Source organism: Diceros bicornis, chromosome 15 (assembly GCF_020826845.1).
Source record: "Diceros bicornis minor isolate mBicDic1 chromosome 15, mDicBic1.mat.cur, whole genome shotgun sequence".
In the NCBI taxonomy this organism is placed as follows: Eukaryota; Metazoa; Chordata; class Mammalia; order Perissodactyla; family Rhinocerotidae; genus Diceros; species Diceros bicornis.
Genome location: NC_080754.1, coordinates 17,790,204 through 17,809,142, shown reverse-complemented (window position 1 = coordinate 17,809,142; position 18,939 = coordinate 17,790,204). Strand labels below are relative to the sequence as shown.

Here is an 18,939-nt window from a genome sequence, read left to right as displayed (position 1 = left end):
CCTTACAAAAAGGGGAAATTTGGATATAGATATATCCATAAACGATCTGAAGAGACATAGGGAGAAGATGGCCCTTTATAAGCCAAAGACAGAGGCCTGGAACAGATCCTTCTCTTACAATCTTTAGGAGGAACCAATCCTGCCAACACCTTGATTTCAGATTTCTAGCCTCCAGAACTGTGAGACAATAAATTTCTGTTGTTTAAGCCACCCAGGTACTTTGTTACAGCAGCCCTAGCAAGCTAATACAGCACCAAACAATCCCATCAAGGACCAAAACCATTGTTCCTGACTGGGGCCTTAGGCTTCATCCATCTTCTCTTTATTACAGTTGTTGGTGTCAGACTGGGAGGCCAGAGAGAAGATGAAATGTAAGACCCCAGTGTCAAACCAACTAACGAGAAGGTGGAACAGAAACACAGAGCCATTGGAGTCTGATTACTCTCATGATTTATTAATATTAAGATTGAAAAAGGAGCCTTAGAGTCGCAAGTTACGCTAATTGGCACATTTGCTTTATTTATTTATTTTCAAAACAAACTGGGTTTTTGAATTTTTTCCTTTTTGTTCATTCCATCACATTGAAAAGGAGGAAAAGTAAAATGGTTTTGAATTCACTCGATATTTTTGACTCCTCGGATGAACGGAACATTGCACACACACTTGGAACAGAGAGAGAGAGAGGAAAGTGGACTCCCACAGGGCCACACGCACCAGATCAAAAAACTTGGATACAGTGCAAGAATTTCCCAAAATGATCAGATCATCGTTACCAAAAACTCGCCATAACAACACCAAGGAACAAAAAATGTTTAAGCCACACTGTTTGACTTGGGATCTTTCCTGCTTTTTTTTTTTTTTTTAAATGTTTGCCACACAGAGAGAAAGAGGGCTAGTGGGTAGGAGAGGACAGACTCACAGACGTGAGCAGGACAGGAAGGGAAACTTCAGAGCAGAGTTGAGAAGGGGGTAGGGAGAGACAGGGTTCAGGATAGGGGAGGGTGGGGATGTGGAAAGCCATTTCTTAAAGTTCAGGCATGTTCTTGGTCCGCCTCGCATTCTTCACCTTTACCCTCATCCTGCCGGGCACTTTCCTTAGGTTTGGTTTCATCTACAGCTTCTGAGGAAGAAAACAAGATGGGATGGGGGGAGAAAAGGAAAGTTAGTATTTTGTCTCATCTGTTCATATGATAGTGCAATGAATTTCTTCTTTTCATATCATCTTATACGAGATTTGAGGTAAAAAAGAGATTACTGCTATCTCAGTAACGTAATTTCCAAGTTCAGAAGAGTTTACCTCCAGGAGGTTGTTCAGTGACACACGGAAGAGCTGGGGAACGAAGCTATGAGATTGTGGGCAAGGAGTCCACTAAGCGGAAATGACCACAGTCTTTAATCTCCCAGGCCTACAATCAAGGTATCCACACACAGGCTCTTACCATCGGGAAGCGACAACAATCTATCTCTTTTCCACAATGTCAGACATAATGTGACAGAAGCTTCATGTGGATCATTGAACACCCATTGCAACTCTCTCACCCATTATTTCTAGTATTATAAAGGCTGGAAAGTGAAATTCTTGAATTCTCACCTCCCCTTGGAGCTAGGAGTGTCCATGTAACACAGTGATGGCCAATTAGATAGACAGAATTCCCTGGAGAAGACTCCAGAGGAGGTGTTCACTCTTTTCTTTCTCCTATTCCTGATGACTAAGACATCAAACAATACTTGGTAGTGTAGCAGCTATCTTGTGACCATGAAGACAAAAACTATACACTAAAGATGGTGGAGCAGAAAGATAGGAAAAAACTAATTATCGAGAGACCATACTACTCCTGGACACCTTTTCCTCGGACTTTTTCTTATTATTTGAGACAAATAACTTCTTTAAACCATTGTAGTAGTTTTTAGTTTCTTGCATCCAAAACATTCCTAATGAATACACTTATCCATAAGGCAATTGTGCTTTGCTTAATAAGGAAGACTTTGTGTCTTTTTAAAGGGTCATTTTATCCTCAGGCAAGAGGTGACTTTTATAACTGTTCTGCCTGGTTTCCTGATAGAAGTCAGTCAACTGATTGCACGCTACAGATAGTTTACTAATATGACAGTTAGTGGAAAGAGAATTCATTTGCCCTGAAATCATCTGTTATTAACCTAACCTTCCTGTGTCGGGGGTCCCCAAGACTACCCAAGCTTCAATGTTTTTTGTTAGGAGGACTCACAAAACTCAGCATATAGTCTCACTCATGGCTATGATATACTACGGTGAAAGAATACAAAGCAAAATCAGCAAAAGGAAAAAGTTGCATGAGGTGAAGTTTGGAGGAAACTAGGCACAAGCTTCCAAGTGTCCTGTCCCCATGGAGTCATACAGGATGTGCTTAATTCCTCCAGCAATGAATTGTGACATGTATGAGATGTCATCTACTAGGGTAGCTCAGCTGAGCTTATTGGAGGCTGATCATGTAGGTACCCTCTACCTAGCATGTACCAAATCCAGACTCCCAGAAGGAAAACAGGTGTCCAGCATAAACCACACTGTTTGCACAAACAGTTTAGGCACAGTGAGCACTCTTAGTTAGGGAATGTTGAGAACCCTCTCAAAATCCATCTTCCCAGATGTCAGCCAAGGGTCAACTTAACAAGCAGGCCTTTCTAAAAACTGAGAGATGTTGAGATTAGAGAAATTGGGGCCTTTTAGGAGACCATTAGAAGAGCTCATAAAAATGTATGTCTCTTTCAAATCAGTCAGATACAGATATATATTCAGATAAAGCTGAACGTTTATATCCAAATAAGACCACCACTGCAAAACATATGTTTGGAATTCCTTCTTTGGAACACCTATATAATAACATTATTTTAAATCACTTCAGCAGCAGAAAATGCTTATCTCTTTGAAAATACATTTGGTTTCTAGAATCAAATGAGGCTGGTCTGGTAAGTAAGGTAGCAGCTACAATAAGTAATTTTATCTTACAATGACTCATTCTTGACCAAAGTTTTTAAGTCTGACTTATTTGGGAGGTTTGCAACTGACTGTAAGTTATTTCCAAAATGTAGTTATTCCAGAGAGGCTACCTGCTACTTGTCATAAAGATTTTTTTAAGGCTATAGCCTTCTAAGGTGACCATTATTAACTCTTTAAGAACCAGCAAACTAATCACATTTTTTCAGCAAAAATTTTTGGATGAAACTAACTAAATTTTGATCACCATAATACTCTACGTACCAGCAGTGTTCCTCGTGGATTACAGAATTTTGGTGCACTAGTGAATTGTTTAATTTTCTGCCAGAAGAAAGCTTTCAGATTTATTTCAGTGAGGTCCTTTTATAGCAATTTGGAAGTCTTTCAGAGAATTCACTTAGTTCCCTAGCCCTGCCCAAACCTTCGGATACCACAGGAATGCCCAAAGTGGTTCACATCCTTATCAGCTCCAAGAAACAACGTATTTACTGCCCTCTTCAAACTGCAAAAGAAACAGAATATTGATTTAAACAGCCCAGAAGCATATAGAAGGATCAACTGTAGGAGAAGAGAAGACTTCAAACCTCTGTTCCTAAAATAAAAGCTTAGGAGCTATTATATAGATTTGAGGGAGATTAGGAAACTCAAGAGATCAGGTGGAAGTAGGCTGAGTGAAGTGAGAAAAATTGTGTATTTGTGGACTAAGGGAGCAGAAAAAGGGAAAAACAAGAGAACAAAGATTCAGATAATTCTGAGAAGTCACCACACTTGCTGTCCCTTGTTGGAGCGGAATCAGGTTAAATCCTCCCAAGTTCTCCCATTTCTTCTTGTTATTCTTTGCCTGGGCTTAGGAGAACAGGTAAGACTTGGCATACATCTCTGTATTGCGACAATAAGTTATTGCTGTCTATTCTCTATCAAAAGAGCTTCAATAGCTACATATTTTTTCCCTCAAATGCTTTGAAGTATTTGAAATATAATTCTTTACTCATTTACTTGTTCTGTAAATTATTATTGAGTACCTGCAACGTGCCAGACATTCTTTTAGGTATTAAGAAGAAGCAGTGAAAAAACAGAAAATATCCTCACTCTCATTTAAACTTTTCAAAATATACCTTTAACAGACAATGAAATTCATAACCATAAAATATTAGCAATGTGGGGGACCTCTGAGATCTTCCAGTCACGAAGCCATAACTCCTCAAGGGTAACATCCATATCTATTTTTGCTCAACTTCGAAGCCCCTGCGTCCAGCACAGAACCTAATGGAGGGGAAGGCCCTCAATAAGTATTTGTTGAATGAAAGAATGAATGGACATCCTCACTTCATAGATGAGGAAACTGAAGTCCAGATACATAAAGATATTTTTCCTAAATCATAAGATTTGCTCATGACCAAGCGTGGACTAGAACCTAGGTCTTCAACTTGTCCAGGTTTTCTCATTAAATCAGGTGGCCAAGCTTGACCAGAGGAGGTCAAGGTCAAATCCATTTTATCATATCAATTCAGCACTAGTAATTAAGCAGCTAGGGTCCACAGGCTTTAGTACCCTAGAAACCTTCTGAGACTAAAAACAAATTGTTGGATCCAAAATGTAAAATAGAAACCATAAAATCAAAACTGATGAAGTTCAATTAGACGACCACAAAAGGGAACATGTCAATCAGCTGAAGCCCAACTAAGCCAAACACATACAATAATATATACATTATATTTTATAAGAGATGAGAGTAACTTTTTATTTGTTTGATATTATTGACTCTGGGGTCATCTTTGTGTTAGATGAAGGGATGACTAGTTAGTAGGAATAAAATGTGTCACGTCAGTGAAATTTTTATAGGTCTCCAGGAAATTATGGGGAGAAAACATATGGAGGAAGGAAATAATCTAAAGTAACAATCTTTCTTAACAACAAAAGTGAGTAAGCTAAGAACCCACAATAATACTGAAAAAATAAACCTACATGCAAATGAAGGAAACGGGAATCAGATGTGGACCACATACCTGCTGTAGCTAGATCTACGTTGATGGGAGACTGTGTATGAGTTTGGGAAAGGTTTTAACCTCAGACAAAGGGGAACTTACTGTGAACAGAATCCAAGTTACTTATAAATGGGTCCATTTGAGCCTAAATGGCGGAGAGAACTTCTGGATATTGCTAACTTGTTCTTTCTCCCACTGATGCCAACTCTAAACAAGTCACCGTGGTTAATAAATCATGTTGACCATTTAGCTGTATGTCTACATTTTCTTAGCTGTTCTATTCAGTAGCCTCACTGCCGGAAAGAACCAGAAATTATGACTTTTCTAATCCCTTGTATAAAATGTTTAGCTATAGCTAGCATAGTTGAGCTCTTACTATATGCTAAGAACAGTTCTAAGTGTCATTGCATCACTTCATTTAATCCTCACAGCTACTTTAACCATCCCATTTTACAGCTGGAGAAGCTGAGGCACAGTAAGATGAAGCAACTTACTTAAGGCCATACTGTTTGTAAATGGCAGCAGTGAATTTCAACCTAGGGCAGAACCATCTAAGCAGCTTCTATTTTAGATTGCTCTCTCTACTTTATCTTTGCCCAAGAAGGATGGGTGGGCTTAGAGTGAGAACTAGAACAGGGAGTCCATAGGTATGCAGGCCTGGGGCCTACCAGGTCTAAAAACTGGTCTTGATAAAAGCAGCTCAGAATGGAAGGAAGAATCTTGATTAGCCTTGAATAATATGAAATTTGGTTTTGGCACTTTCTGGCGTTAGTCATATAATTGTAAATGCTAGAGCTGAGTTAGTATGTAATCTTTAGTATTTTGGGCAAAAACTTTGATCATCATGGTGACTGTTAAAGCTGGATGAATGGCTGAGGCCAGCTGGTCACTCCAATTATCATGATCCAATTAGGGTAAATAATCACATTCCCCATCTAGAGGATCAACCTCCCTCTGAGACACATATTGCTTAAGAAGAGGTTGTAGAAGCTAAAGATTGAATGCGATTTTCGGTACCAATTGACACAGAACAAGTGAGTGGAAGTAAATGTGCCTGGAGTTGGCAAAGGAGGAAAGCCTGGAGTTGCTGTGACAGGTGAAATCCAGCAAGATAAAGAGTAGAAAATGCTCTTTTTTTTTTCATTTCGGCTCTGAATAGTATTTTTGCTTATATTAAACATGGAATTCTAATATTATGGTTAAAATATTACAAGAAAAGCAAGATTAAATGAATCACAGGTGTTTTCTATCTGTCTGTCATCTATCTAGCTAGCTCTCTATCTCTCTCTCTCTATCATCTGTCTATCATCTATCATCTATCTTCTGTCTATCTATCTCACCAGTGAACTTATCCTCACTAAAAATCATTATTATTCTACCTAGTGATGGTTCTCCCCCCAGATCAGTCTTGTCCAAGGGAAATCAACTCCCTAAATCCAATTTTATTATGAGACAGAATGTGCCCTCCAAAATCCCCCAAAACCTAAAACTGATGATGCATTTTAGCAGTTTGGTCTAAAAGGGGGAAAAAAGTTTTTTTAAAAATTAAATTGGGTGATTTTTATAATAATTATTTATATTAAATATTTAAATTCTTAAAAATTACTTTCAGTTAATTTGAACAGATGATGTCAGAATCTAGTAAAGAGTAGTAACCTTCCCTGGCCTTGGTATTTTAGCCTTGACACAAACATCACTTCTTCCACACCCAAAGACCTCTTAGAAATCACCATGTTCACTAGCAACCTCTATGAATTTCATCGTTTCTGCATTAGCTTAAAAAGAGAAAGTTGGCATCATAGACAGTAAAGTTATGTATTCTTAATAGTCTAGAGTTGAAGGATGCTTCAAAAGAGAAGCAAAAAATGTGTTCCTTCATTCATTTATTTATTCAGTGAAAGGCCCTGGGTTTTACTATGTGCCATATACTGTTCTACACACTACAAATACAGCAGCAGTGATATAGCAAGGAAAACACTAAGCACAAATCTCTACCTTTTTGGAATTTATATGTTAGTAATTACTAGCATATATAATATAATATAAATTACTATTTATATATAAATACAATATAGCATATATATTCAAATGCTAGTAATTACTGTCATGGGTATTGTTTGTTGGAGAAGAAGTGGTAAAGAAAAAAGTAGTTGCTAGACAAGAACTCAGCCCAAAGGGGCATAATTTCTCCAGGGCCACTTCTGGATTTGCAAAGTTAAGTATCTTTAATGAATCTCACGAGTTTTGAAATATGGAAAACCCTATTAGTTTTCACATTCTTGATCCACAACCACCGTTCCTAAGAAAGATCAAGACCACATTAAGATACCAATAAAGATGGAAGTCATTTCTATATCCATTTGGAACAGTGTGGTGGTAGCCTTAAAAGAGTAAGGGGTCCTGAGTGGATGATTTCAGAGTGGCCTTTGAAAGATGTATGCCGAAATGGCTGCCTGAACCTTGCTGAAATAGATTCTGGATGCAGCTCTTGCCTTTATGCATTCTATTCATTTCCTCGAAAGGGTGAGAATAGCACGTCTGTGCATTCTGTTGGTGAGCAAATACCAGGAGCATATGCAGCAGCGGCTGCTGTGTGCTCAGCCAGGCAGCCCGGCTGCAATGCTGCTGGAGGGATGGCGGTGTTCCCAGCTGCCATCGCCTACACTGAGCTCTAATGGCCCTGTTTACTGGCTCTGGTCCAGGCCCCTTCACAGCCCTACATTACTGAAATTAGGTTGAGTGGATTTCCGAGTGAAACATTACCTCTTGGGACCTGCCCAGCTCTCCTCAGCCTTGTCAACATTGATTAAATAGAAGCTGCTATCATCCTGGGGCCATGCCCACAATTACTCTTCCAATCACCAGAGGGTTGGGGTGTTTGCTTCCTTTCCCTTTTTATTTTCACTTTTCTTGAATATTAAGCATCATCACCTCAAAGGCTCAAAGGAAAGTAATAAAAAAATCTGTAGCTAAGTCACATATGTCCCTTTGTTACTTACATGGTCTTCCTCTTGAGCTGTGTACCAGATGTCAATCTGGAGCCTAGATCACGGCTTTTGGTGGTCACTGGGATCCACAATTTGCTCTTTTCTTTTCTTTCTTTCTTTTTTTGACCATGTTTTACATTTTAAGTTCCTTTCAAAGTACAAAGCCCGTATATACCATTTTGATGTCAGCAGAATGGTGCAAATATGCCCCCACCCCTTGCTTTCTGAGCTTTTGAAAGAGCGAATAATCCTATTGTTTATAACACTACTCGCTGGAGGATTTCAAAGAGTAACAAATAAGAATTTAACCAAGGAGGAAACTCAGAGGCAGCATGGCCGGGTCCACTGATATCTGAAACACACATACACGTGCCTACTTCTCTCAAATGTTTAGGCCTAGGACCAAGCTGATGTGTATTCTAGCCTTGGCTCTGCCACCAATTAGTCATATGATCTCAGAGAAGTTACTTTTCCTTTCCTTGTCTCGGTTTTCTAATCTATACAAAATATGGATAATAATGACTGCCCCTCCTTATCGCGGTTTTTGGCGGTTGAAGAAAGGTATTTGAAAGAACTTTATATAATTTAAAGTGTAGAATGTTATTATGTTGATATTTTAATACAACCTATGGGATTTGGGTAAAGAACATCCATCAAGTTTAACATTCTCGTCCCAGGAGGAAAAAAGCAATTTCTCAAAGGAAAAAACCCCTTCTTTCCCAGATAAATAATTAAGAGGACTTCTCTAAAATGTTCCTGTAAACTCTCTGACTCTGATCAGAAAATAAGGATACAAGTGACTTATTAATTAAATAGAGCTACTTAGTTACAGAAGTTGGGAAAGAATCTAGGATTTCTGATCTTTGGAACAAAAGTTAGTGTTTTTTTCTGAAAGAGAAAAATGACCCTGAGATTTTTTTTTAAATTAAAATAAAGTCAAAGAAGGTACAAGTTGACTGGCCTGGAAAACTTCTTAAACAGTCTCTATACAAAATGCCTGCCAAACCATCAAAAATTAGTGTTCTACCTTCTTTCCCCATTAGAAACATGCAGAAAGATCAAAAATTATAATTTATGTGGCTTGCATAGTTGCCCTAAATCATTTTTGGAACAAGATGGGAGACATATATAAAACTAAATGGTGGTAACATTATTTTTTACCATTATCACAATGAATAAGTCAACTTTTAAAGGTTAAAATAAAAAAAAAAGTTGGCAGGTATTTTTCACTCTAGCATAACAGTCAAGTAGACTCACTCCTTCGTTCCTCCCCCTCGCTAAATTAAGTGCAGAGCTGGTAGATGAATCCATAGATCTACTGAGGCATTGCTTACTGTTAGTACATGGGAGGAATGGAAGAATGAGAGTCAGCATAAACAACGATGGTTCCTGTGACACTGAGAAATTTTGAGAAGGGCCATTTCAGAGATAGAAAAGTAATGTTATGATATTGAGTGTTGCTAACAGTGATGATCAGAACCAGTTCAGCCTAGAAATTGTTTGTTTTCCCCTTTTCTGTAGAATTATATATTTTTTAAAAAGTTTAAAATCCCATCTGACAGGAGTTCAACTCTGCATCTCTCCTTTTCACTTCATAGTATCCCAGGTGAGGAGAATCCTAGCTAGGAGAAAATCTTAGCTGCATCTCTCTAGCCTTTACAAACTCAGTTGTCTAAGAGGCCAGGCAGATGACATTAATGTGAAAATCTTGCCACAGGTAAAACAGGTGGTGGGATCAAAACGCATTCAAAAATTTTAAAACATTCTCACTGGAAAAATAAAAGCAGGTAGGTGTCTGGAGTAATAGTCTTCAATTGTATCAGGAAGATACATTTGTGGACTCTGACTTCAAAATGGAAGAGGTTCCCTTTAATCAGAATAAAAGATCGTCATATTTGTCTTCAAGGACTAACTTCAAATCAGGAGTCCTGAATAACAGTGCTGCCTTTTCCATTTTGCTAATTTTAAATTACTCATATTTCAAGATTTTTTTTAGCAAATGAAGTAAAAAATAAATAATGCCTATTTCAGATTTTATAAATGGTCTATCAAAGCAAAGAAAGATAGCAAAAAATCAGTTCTCAATATTATCTCTCACTTTGCTTGCCATTCAAATTTTCCCTACATTTCTACTTCCCTACCTGTGCCTTCCGGGTGCCCTATGCTCCTTGTTGCAGATGCTGTTGATACCCTCTCAGATCCCCTTGACCAGGCCCATGTGCCCATCTCCCAGCTGCTGGAGATGTTGGCTGCCAATGGCCCACTCCTGCACCTTGAGCAGAGGATATGAATTGTGAATCACATCACCTGAGGTGCCTGAGAGGTGATGCCCTCTCTACCCACCCTCCATGACTCTAGTGACCTTATTTTTGGACAAAACAATCTCTGTGGTTCAATTTCTGCTTCAGAGCTCTCTGTAGAATCACGCTGAGACCATACTTCTGAACCTGCATCTTTGCCTCTCTTCTTCCTCTAGCCTGTCCTCTTTCCTCACTACCTCACAGATTTCCACCAATAAAGCATTTGCACAAGATTCCCTTCTCAGGCTATGATTCTAGGGATTGGGACCAGAGTCATTCCGTTAACCAAAATTTAAAGACTGGATTTGGGAGGCAGGCCAGTCAATTACCTTAGTCAATGTACATAGCAAGTACTACTTACTCATCCCTCATGACCCAGCTCAAATGTTGTTTCCACACCTCCAAACCTATCCCAGACAGAATGAATCACTTTCTTCTCTTTATTTATATGAAAGTTATATTCCTTACTTTATATATTAGTTTGTGGTATCCTTTCTAGTCTTCTTGACTGTGAACTAACTTCTCAAAGGAACGGCATACATTTGCCAGAATTTAAATTTCACAAAGGCAGAGATTTTTTATTTTGTTCACTGATGAATCCCAAATGCCTAGAAGAGTGCCTGGCAAATATGTATTGTTTTAGTGAATCACTTCATCTATGTTACCCCCAACTCCTAGCTTCATGCTTATCACAAGACAGGCTTTAATATTTATAGGAGGAAAGAAAGTAAAGGAAAAAGGGGAAAAGCCCAAGTTTGCTTTGTGATATGTAGATAAAAACCTCAATTACCTCAAGCAGAAAAAGCATGGAACTGTAATGTTACCACAATCAAAGATGCAGAGGTTTGTCTGAACTTTAGAATGTTGGATTATAAAAAAGAACTCCAATATTAATCTGGGTCACAGCCATGGAAAGCATTATTCCATCATCCTCCATTTTTTGATAGTTTTAATTTTATGTCTATCTTCTAATTTTATTACAAATTACTCAGATATAAAAAACCCAAATGTAAAAAATAGATATCTATTATAAGCCTAACTATTTTTAGATGGCATCGAGTAGTGACTAAGAGAGCTGGTTCTAGACCCAAACTATTTGCATTTAAATTCTCTCTCTGACACTTACCATGACGTTGAGTAAGTCACTTAACCTTTTATTGCCTTATTTTCCTTATCTGTAATTGGTGGTAGTAATGGTACCCACCTTATGGGGTCATTATCAGATTTAAATGTGTTAATTATTTGAAGTACTTAATAATAAACGGCATATTTCAGCAAGTGCTCAGTAAGTGTTGGCAATTATTATTAGTGACTGGGAGGGAACTAACATCGGTTTAATGAATACTATGTGCCAAGCATTGTACTAAGGGGTTTCACATATAGGTATTCAATACACATCTTCCCTGCTTTCCCATTTCTTTATCAGTGAAGTGGGAATAATAATAATACCTACCTCAAAGATTTGTGATAAGCATTAAATGAGAGGAAAAAAAAAGAACACAGTGCCACTACCTTGCTTACCTATGTGCCTGATAAATGAGAGTCATCATTTCTCTCTCTCTTTACGAATTCATGCTATCCAATCTTAGTCTACAGCTGAAGAGAAACTTTCTTTAAAGATCCCGAGAAAGGGAGAGAAAAGTCTGTGACATGAACTTTTTGATTGTAGAATGGAAAAAATCCTTCTTTGAAAAAAGGCTTTGAAGTCAAGGGCCAAAGTCCAGAAACGATTGCAAGGGCAAAGATGACCATTGACTAAACTTGAGGGCATGATTCTGTGCTGCAAGAATCAAGACTGCTCAACAGTAATGTCTCAAAGAACTTCTCCGCTATTGTCTCTCCTTAAGAACAAAACAATCTTCTCTATTTCATGCCCAAAGAAGAGCAGCCAGTTGATTTCAAAAGGAAATAACTTTATCTGTGGCCTTAGCTCCATTTGATTCCCTAAATTTTGTAGCAAAAATTTACCGTACTGAATGAGCAAGAACCGGGTCACCTCCTGCCCTCAGTTGTGTCGTAAATCTTGTGTCCAGTAGGCACGTTACAGGGGGAATGGCAATTCTCCAGGCTTAAGATACCATATCCAATTTTAAGAAAAATGTCCTTATTTGATAATTATTATCAAATACAAGACTTGAAAGAGACCTAAGACTTCTTGTCCCCTAATCTTAAGGAAAACAATCAGATACAGTGAGATTTTTCAACTTCATTATAAAAAAGATCTTTTCATTTCTAAGAAGACATGCAGTCATCTGGGGACAGGGTATATGTTGAGAGAGAAATCCCTGGGGCTGTGTAGAAGACTGCTCGGATGGGACCATTCTTTCTACTTATGCACAACACTCTCTCCTCTCTGGGTCTTCTGAAGCAAGGAATTCCAGCAGACTTTGAAGAGTAAAGAAAGTAAAGATGGAGTAGGGAGTGACTGTTCTCTTAAAAGAATTCCAGGCAAAGAAATACCATACTTTTTTGGAATCTTGTTAAAACATGACTGAAACTAGCAATTTTCCCCCCTAAGGATTATTTATAATTTCTCCTGTTGCATTTTGGAGAAAGTTAGTAATTTTCAAAAAATCAGACCTCGGGTATTTGAGTTAATTATTTGGGTCCGTACTTAGGAGATGAGGAAAAATCAAACAGGCTAATCATGTTTGTTGGTCATTTTTCATTGAATTTCACTTTCAGCTTTTCTTTCTCATAGTTTTGCACATTTTTTGAAACAGGCTGCTTAGGCATTGTACCAGCCATGTCAAGTTTGGTTTTCCTTACTTATTTCTGTTATACTCATTGTTTTCACACAATAGATCTTATCTAGTGATCCGTTACAAAAGTGTAGTAATTTGTATCTGTCAGACATTGAGAAAGTTAATGAACAATCTCCTAGATTATACTGGTTTTCATTTAAAAAGTTAACTAACCATTTGTAACGTTTTAACACACGTGGAGTTAACATATATTGAGTTACTATGCCTTATTACAAAGCTTGTGTTTTCAACATTTGTCTTGAAAAGCAAAAGCAGATCTAGGTTTGTCAAATCCCACAATCTGATGATTAAATGATTTGATTATCTGACTCCAGGGTTAAAATACAGAAACCCAAACTAGACATACTTCTAACTCTGTAAGAGTCACTCCAATAGTGACTACAGCTGCCTAAAAATTTGTCTTCCTTATGAATATCTATTCCTTGGGTAATATTTAAATTTTAAAATAAAAGCATTACACTTATGAGTCATATTCAGCTGACGCCTTGCCATGACTCGCCATGATATGTTTGGGTAGTACTTGAGATTAGTCACACAATTATTTGTCATTGTTTAATTTTCCTTTATGGTTGTATCTACACAGCACAAAGAAAACTAAAGACTTGGCAGTTGTCTTGCTAATTTTAACAATGCAAATGGATAAACCACATATTTTAAGACAAAAATACAAAATGTGTGTATATTGTCATAGAGTCGGTTTGTAATTGTTCTTAAATTGCAAAACAGTGGAAGCTGAAGAAGATCTTAGAGAATATCTGATCTTGGCCCTTCATTCTCTCTGAGAAAAACTGAAGATGGAGAGTTTCTGTGACTTGCCCAAAGTCACACAGCTCATTAGACTTCAGTGACACTCCCATCACACCATAATGCCTCTTACAGCATTTGGGGATGAGTGGATTCTACTACTTGATTCTAACTGGCATCTCTCCCCAGTAGTCCTAAATGAACTGTATAAATCTATTCTTCCCTCCATCCTTCCTTCCCTCTCTCTTCCCTCCCTTCCTCACTCCCTTCCTGTCTCCCATCCCTTCTTTTCTTCTTTGTGTAATAAAAGGTAAACTCAATATAACTTTGCTTCAAGGACTACCAGAAGTAATTTTAGACACTCTGGAGGTTTGTAGAGCCAGGGTTGAAGATTACTGCTGTATCAAACTTCAACATATTATGTACAGATTGTGAGAGAAGAAGTGGATATCCTATGCAAAGAGGAAAAAAAAGTGGGGACCTCTAAAATTAGTAACTTAGCCTGAATAGTTATCATCAATTATGGTAGGTTTCATAAACTAAATCATTAAAGTGTTACTGGATAATGAAAGTCCAGAAGTAGCTAAAATTACTACAAATGCTGTCATATCTAGGAATCCATAAGAGATCGTTACTATGTCCTGAAGAAGAGGAAATAAAACTGTATGTCATTCCCCCATGGAGCAGCACCCCCCCCCACTGTCCAATGAAAGCAGAATGTTAAAAAAAACCAACTGAGAAGGTTTAACTCAATTTTGAAATTAATTTAAAAAATAGTATTGTAACAAGAAAGTCCTATAAAAGGTGTTTGTGTTATATGCTTGCATGTGGGTAAATAAATGCAATCCCCATCTCTTACGGGGACAATTCATTTTGTACTCATTGTGTGTTTTGGCTTCCTGGGGCCTGTCAAATTACAGCACTGCTTTTGAGTGAAAAATTGCTTTAAGAATCAATAGCACTCACTGGAACACAACCAGAACTATATTGAAAAAGTAATATTCGTATTTGTACTGATTTTTCTCTTTTTAGTCAAAGATCTCAAAGCTCTTTATTTATATTTAGTGGCAAAGAATATAATAGCTTTGGCTATTTGGGGACATTGGGGCAATAAGCAGTTAAAGAATAATGATTCCTGTTGATTCTGTTGCTTATCTGGGATAGAACTGTAGAATCGTATATGTTCTGCCCATCATGTAATACTGCCATAATAAAAATCACGCCACAGAAGGCTTTCTCTCTTTTCTCTACTCAATGTTTTGTTCTCTAGTAAAGAGACATACCAAACATACCAGACATATCATATTTTCCAAGACATACCTCATGTCTAGTATCTACCTCCTACTGTCTTCCTTCTTTCAAAACCCTACTTATTGGAAAGTAATCAGACTACGTACAGAAACCTTAGAGTAGAAAGGGGCCTTGGAGATCCTCCAGCAATGCCTCACCTAATACAGGAATCCCCTACAACACCCCTAGCAGATGGACAGCCTCTGTTTCAACAGGCCACTCCAGCTCTAACTGATATTCAGCTAAAATCTACCTCCCCTAAGCTTTTATGGAGTTCTTTCTTCCAGAATAATACACACCAAAATATATCCTCAATATTTTCTTTTGTACAAGACAGTCCAAAAATGCAAAGATTATAGCCTCTTTCCTCAAGAATTTTGCAAACTTGTTCTTTTCCTCTTCAATCAACAAATTTCATGAAGAATAAATTATAATTATGCCACCTTTTCTTCATTTCACTTTCCTTATTTCTCTCTGAGTTAACTTTAACCTTACCATTTTTCTAACAATGCTCTCCTCAAATTCACCAGAAAAAATTATATTCCCAATCCTAAGGCTTTTCTCATTTACCATTATTCTTGATCTTTCTTTGACTACTCTGTCTTTTGACAGTGTTGACCTTTACTTGAGCTCTATGCTCCAGAAAAGGGCAACAGTTCAGAAATTCCCCCAACCTTTTGTTTTCTGAAGTCCCTCCACCCTTTTGTGCTCGAAGAAATGGCTTACTGCAAAGAACATCCTTCTCCATGTGATGTGCTGTCCGCTCTTTCTCATAACTTCCAGAAGACTCATAGGTGATTCTCCTGTTTACCTGTAACAAGGCCAAACACAGATCTTTCCCCCTTTGCCTGAACCTGCTAATGAAGCCCGACACAGACCCTTCAATTTCCCATTCTTTACCTCATGAATGAGTAGCTAAGACTAGAATTTTGTTTCTTTGAAACAAGCTAGACACAGAGATAAATAAACTTTGTTCAGCTAACTGACTAGAATTCCTCTGACTGCAAAACAACCCTAGTTGTAAATCACTCCACCTGTAATTTATCTATTTCCCCCTATAAAAGTCTAAGGGAAAACCACCCCACCAAGACACTATGATCTTGGGACCTGGGGTCCGTATTGCAATAGCGTGAACAAAATCATCTCCTTTAATTGTTGGTGCATTTTGTCTTTGACATCTTCTTAAAATATTTCTTTTTTTTAACTTCAATGAAGACCATGTTCTGGATTATTTCTGCTATTTCCTAGCTTTTCTTTTGCCATTGTGGGTCTAATTTTTATTCCCTGTCCCCTAACATGACCACAACCCAAGATTCAATTCTACATTCTTTTTGTTGACTCTGTATCAGAAAACTCATTCTCGCTAATGACTTCAACCCTGACCCCATAACCAGGTAACCACCAAATTTATATTATCACTGTCCTATTGTTAATCCCTATATATCACTGTAAGCGTATTACTTTATCACAAAACTTTAATGACTCTTGGTCTCATATATATCAAATTCCAATTTCTACTGCCAAATACTTCTCTACATCCTTGACTCTACTCCTGGCTCCAATCGTATATCTCAATCTGTACTGAACATCATACAACCACTCTCACTACAAATATAACCAGATTGCCCTTATCATTCTCTCAGTGAATGATCCAAGTTTAAAATTTTCTCTCTCCATATGCACCTATCCGTATCTGTTGATTTTTCTTTCTCAACAACACTTCTTTCTAATTGAGGCCATGAAATGGAAAGAAAAAAATAAAATAAGAACTGTCTGGATACACTTGATGAAAAATGTGCCAGACTCAAAGGGAATAGAGACTAGCCATACATACTACTAACGCTTGGGCATGGAGCCAGGAAGAGGCAATGGAAGGCAGTGCAGGTGGGTAAGGATAACACAATATCTGAAGTACATCATTAAGGGCAATAGTTAAATAGGGGGTTAAAGCAGGCGTAGTCAACAAGTGGTGGAGGTAGAAAGAGACCAGTATAGATAGATCATGGACATGTGTGGAAGTCTGTCAGTTGGCAATAAGGCCCCCTAATCACGGGTCCAAGAATAAGATTCCCATCTCTAAGTGGATGCATGAGAATAAGGCAGGGCCTTAGTCTCAGAGAAACCAAAGCACAAATGAGATGAATGAGACAGGGATTTAGGTAAAGCAAACCAAGTAGAGTCTAGTTAGTGAACTGCTCCCAAGTAAGAGATCAATTATTGGGGTTTGGGCAGAAGTTGACTTGATGTTGAGCCAATAGTGTGTAGGGGTCTTTAAATTATCTTAGTCTTGGGAATGAGAATGACATCGATTCCAGAACCAGGCATAAAACTCAACCTGAAAGAGAGATGGTGAGTGTCCCCGTCAGCGGGGCCTACAGGGATATATGGCAGGACACCAGGCTGGTATCTCAGGGGGTGGTGCAGACACTAACGTCCGAATGAATGCAGTCATCTCTTAATATGTCTTTCCGCTTCCAAAGTGGCCTTCTTGAAAGTTTCCTCTCTGTCCTTGGTAATGGTAGCTAAAATAGTTATTTAAAGCTGACAGATGACAATGTGAAAAGGGAGAGGAGATGGTTGCTGCCCCAACAAATTGTCTGACATCATTGAGTCTGAAACAGGGCACCTGGCTTTCCTTGTGATTTAAATGAAAGTGTACTAAATAAAATTTTTTTTTGTCATAGTCTTACTGTAATTTTGCTTGGACATGTCTAATGTCTGCTCTCTGTTTGACCCACGTATCTTTGCCATCACTGCTGAATCAGGTCATAGAATTCCCAAAGAGTAGTACAGAGGCTTTTAAACTCATCCTTGGGCCTGGGCCATCTTGTCTAATATTGAGACCAAAAAGAAGAACATATTAGGGCTAGGAAAAATAAATTAGGAGTTAATTTTGTTTTCTAAGTTAGATTTTTATAAGATTTTAGAAGGAGAATTGGTGAATTCAGGGAGATGTAGTAACAAATTTGGGGATAAAGATAGTATTGAAAATATTCAGAAGATGTGGGGGAAAATGAGAAAAAGATTTTTTGTGTGTGTGTGAGGAAGATCAGCCCTCAGCTAACATCTGCCAATCCTCCTCTTTTTGCTGAGGAAGACTGGTCCTGGGCTAATATCCGTGCCCATCTTCCTCCACTTTATACGGGACGCCACCACAGCATGGCCTGACAAGCGGTGCATTGGTGCACACCCGGGATCTGAACCGGCAAACCCTGGGCCGCCACAGCGGAGCGTGCGCACTTAACCGCTTGCGCCACCAGGCTGGCACCGAGAAAAAGATTTTTTATTGAAGTTAACTTGAGTATAAATAATAATGTAGAAAGAAATTCTGTGGCGTGTTGAACACTTTCTAGCCAAAGACTACAGGAACATACCTGTAGTCGAACAAAGTTGGGTTTATTGACATGTTGCAGCTAGGAATACCATATACCACAGCAACCCATAAGGAAGAACATATACCATGGGAATGCACAAGCATCACGGTAAGAGGGACTTATAAGGGCTTATTTGGGCTTGAGCTAGGTAATTTGGAGGTGGATTCAAGGAAGCAGAGCTTTGCTCTGGATTGGATGCTGTTATGAAACAGGTGTCATTTTATGATTAGGCGTCTCAATAAATATTATCTAGAAGGAAGGAGAAGTGAGGCAAGCATCAGCATTCATATTAACCAGGCTAGGGAACTATTTGGTCTTTTTAATGGTTTAGTCAATGTTCATACTTAGTCTGTTTTCAGACATGATTATGGTGGTCTTTTATCCTGAACCATCACACAAAGCCTGATGTTGGTGTTCTATGAAATGGTTTACATTAACAGGAGAACGCTAAGACCTATCTTGAGTGCCAGGCCAGCTCCTGGCTGTCAGGGGCTGCTTTTCTCTTTCTCAGGAGAAATAGGGG

The 18,939-nt window shown here is 38.3% G+C and overlaps 1 protein-coding gene across 1 annotated transcript in view; it reads right to left on the bottom strand.

Annotated features, from left to right (window-relative positions):
* Positions 1–433: 433 nt before the first annotated feature.
* The window catches only part of GAP43 (growth associated protein 43), a 99,408-nt gene continuing 80,902 nt past the window's right edge, over positions 434–18,939 (bottom strand). Inside the window, exon 3 of the mRNA XM_058555834.1 lies at positions 434–1,120. Within this exon, the coding sequence (XP_058411817.1) occupies positions 1,032–1,120 (89 nt within the window). The 3' untranslated portion in view covers positions 434–1,031. The remainder of the gene's footprint in view (positions 1,121–18,939) is intronic.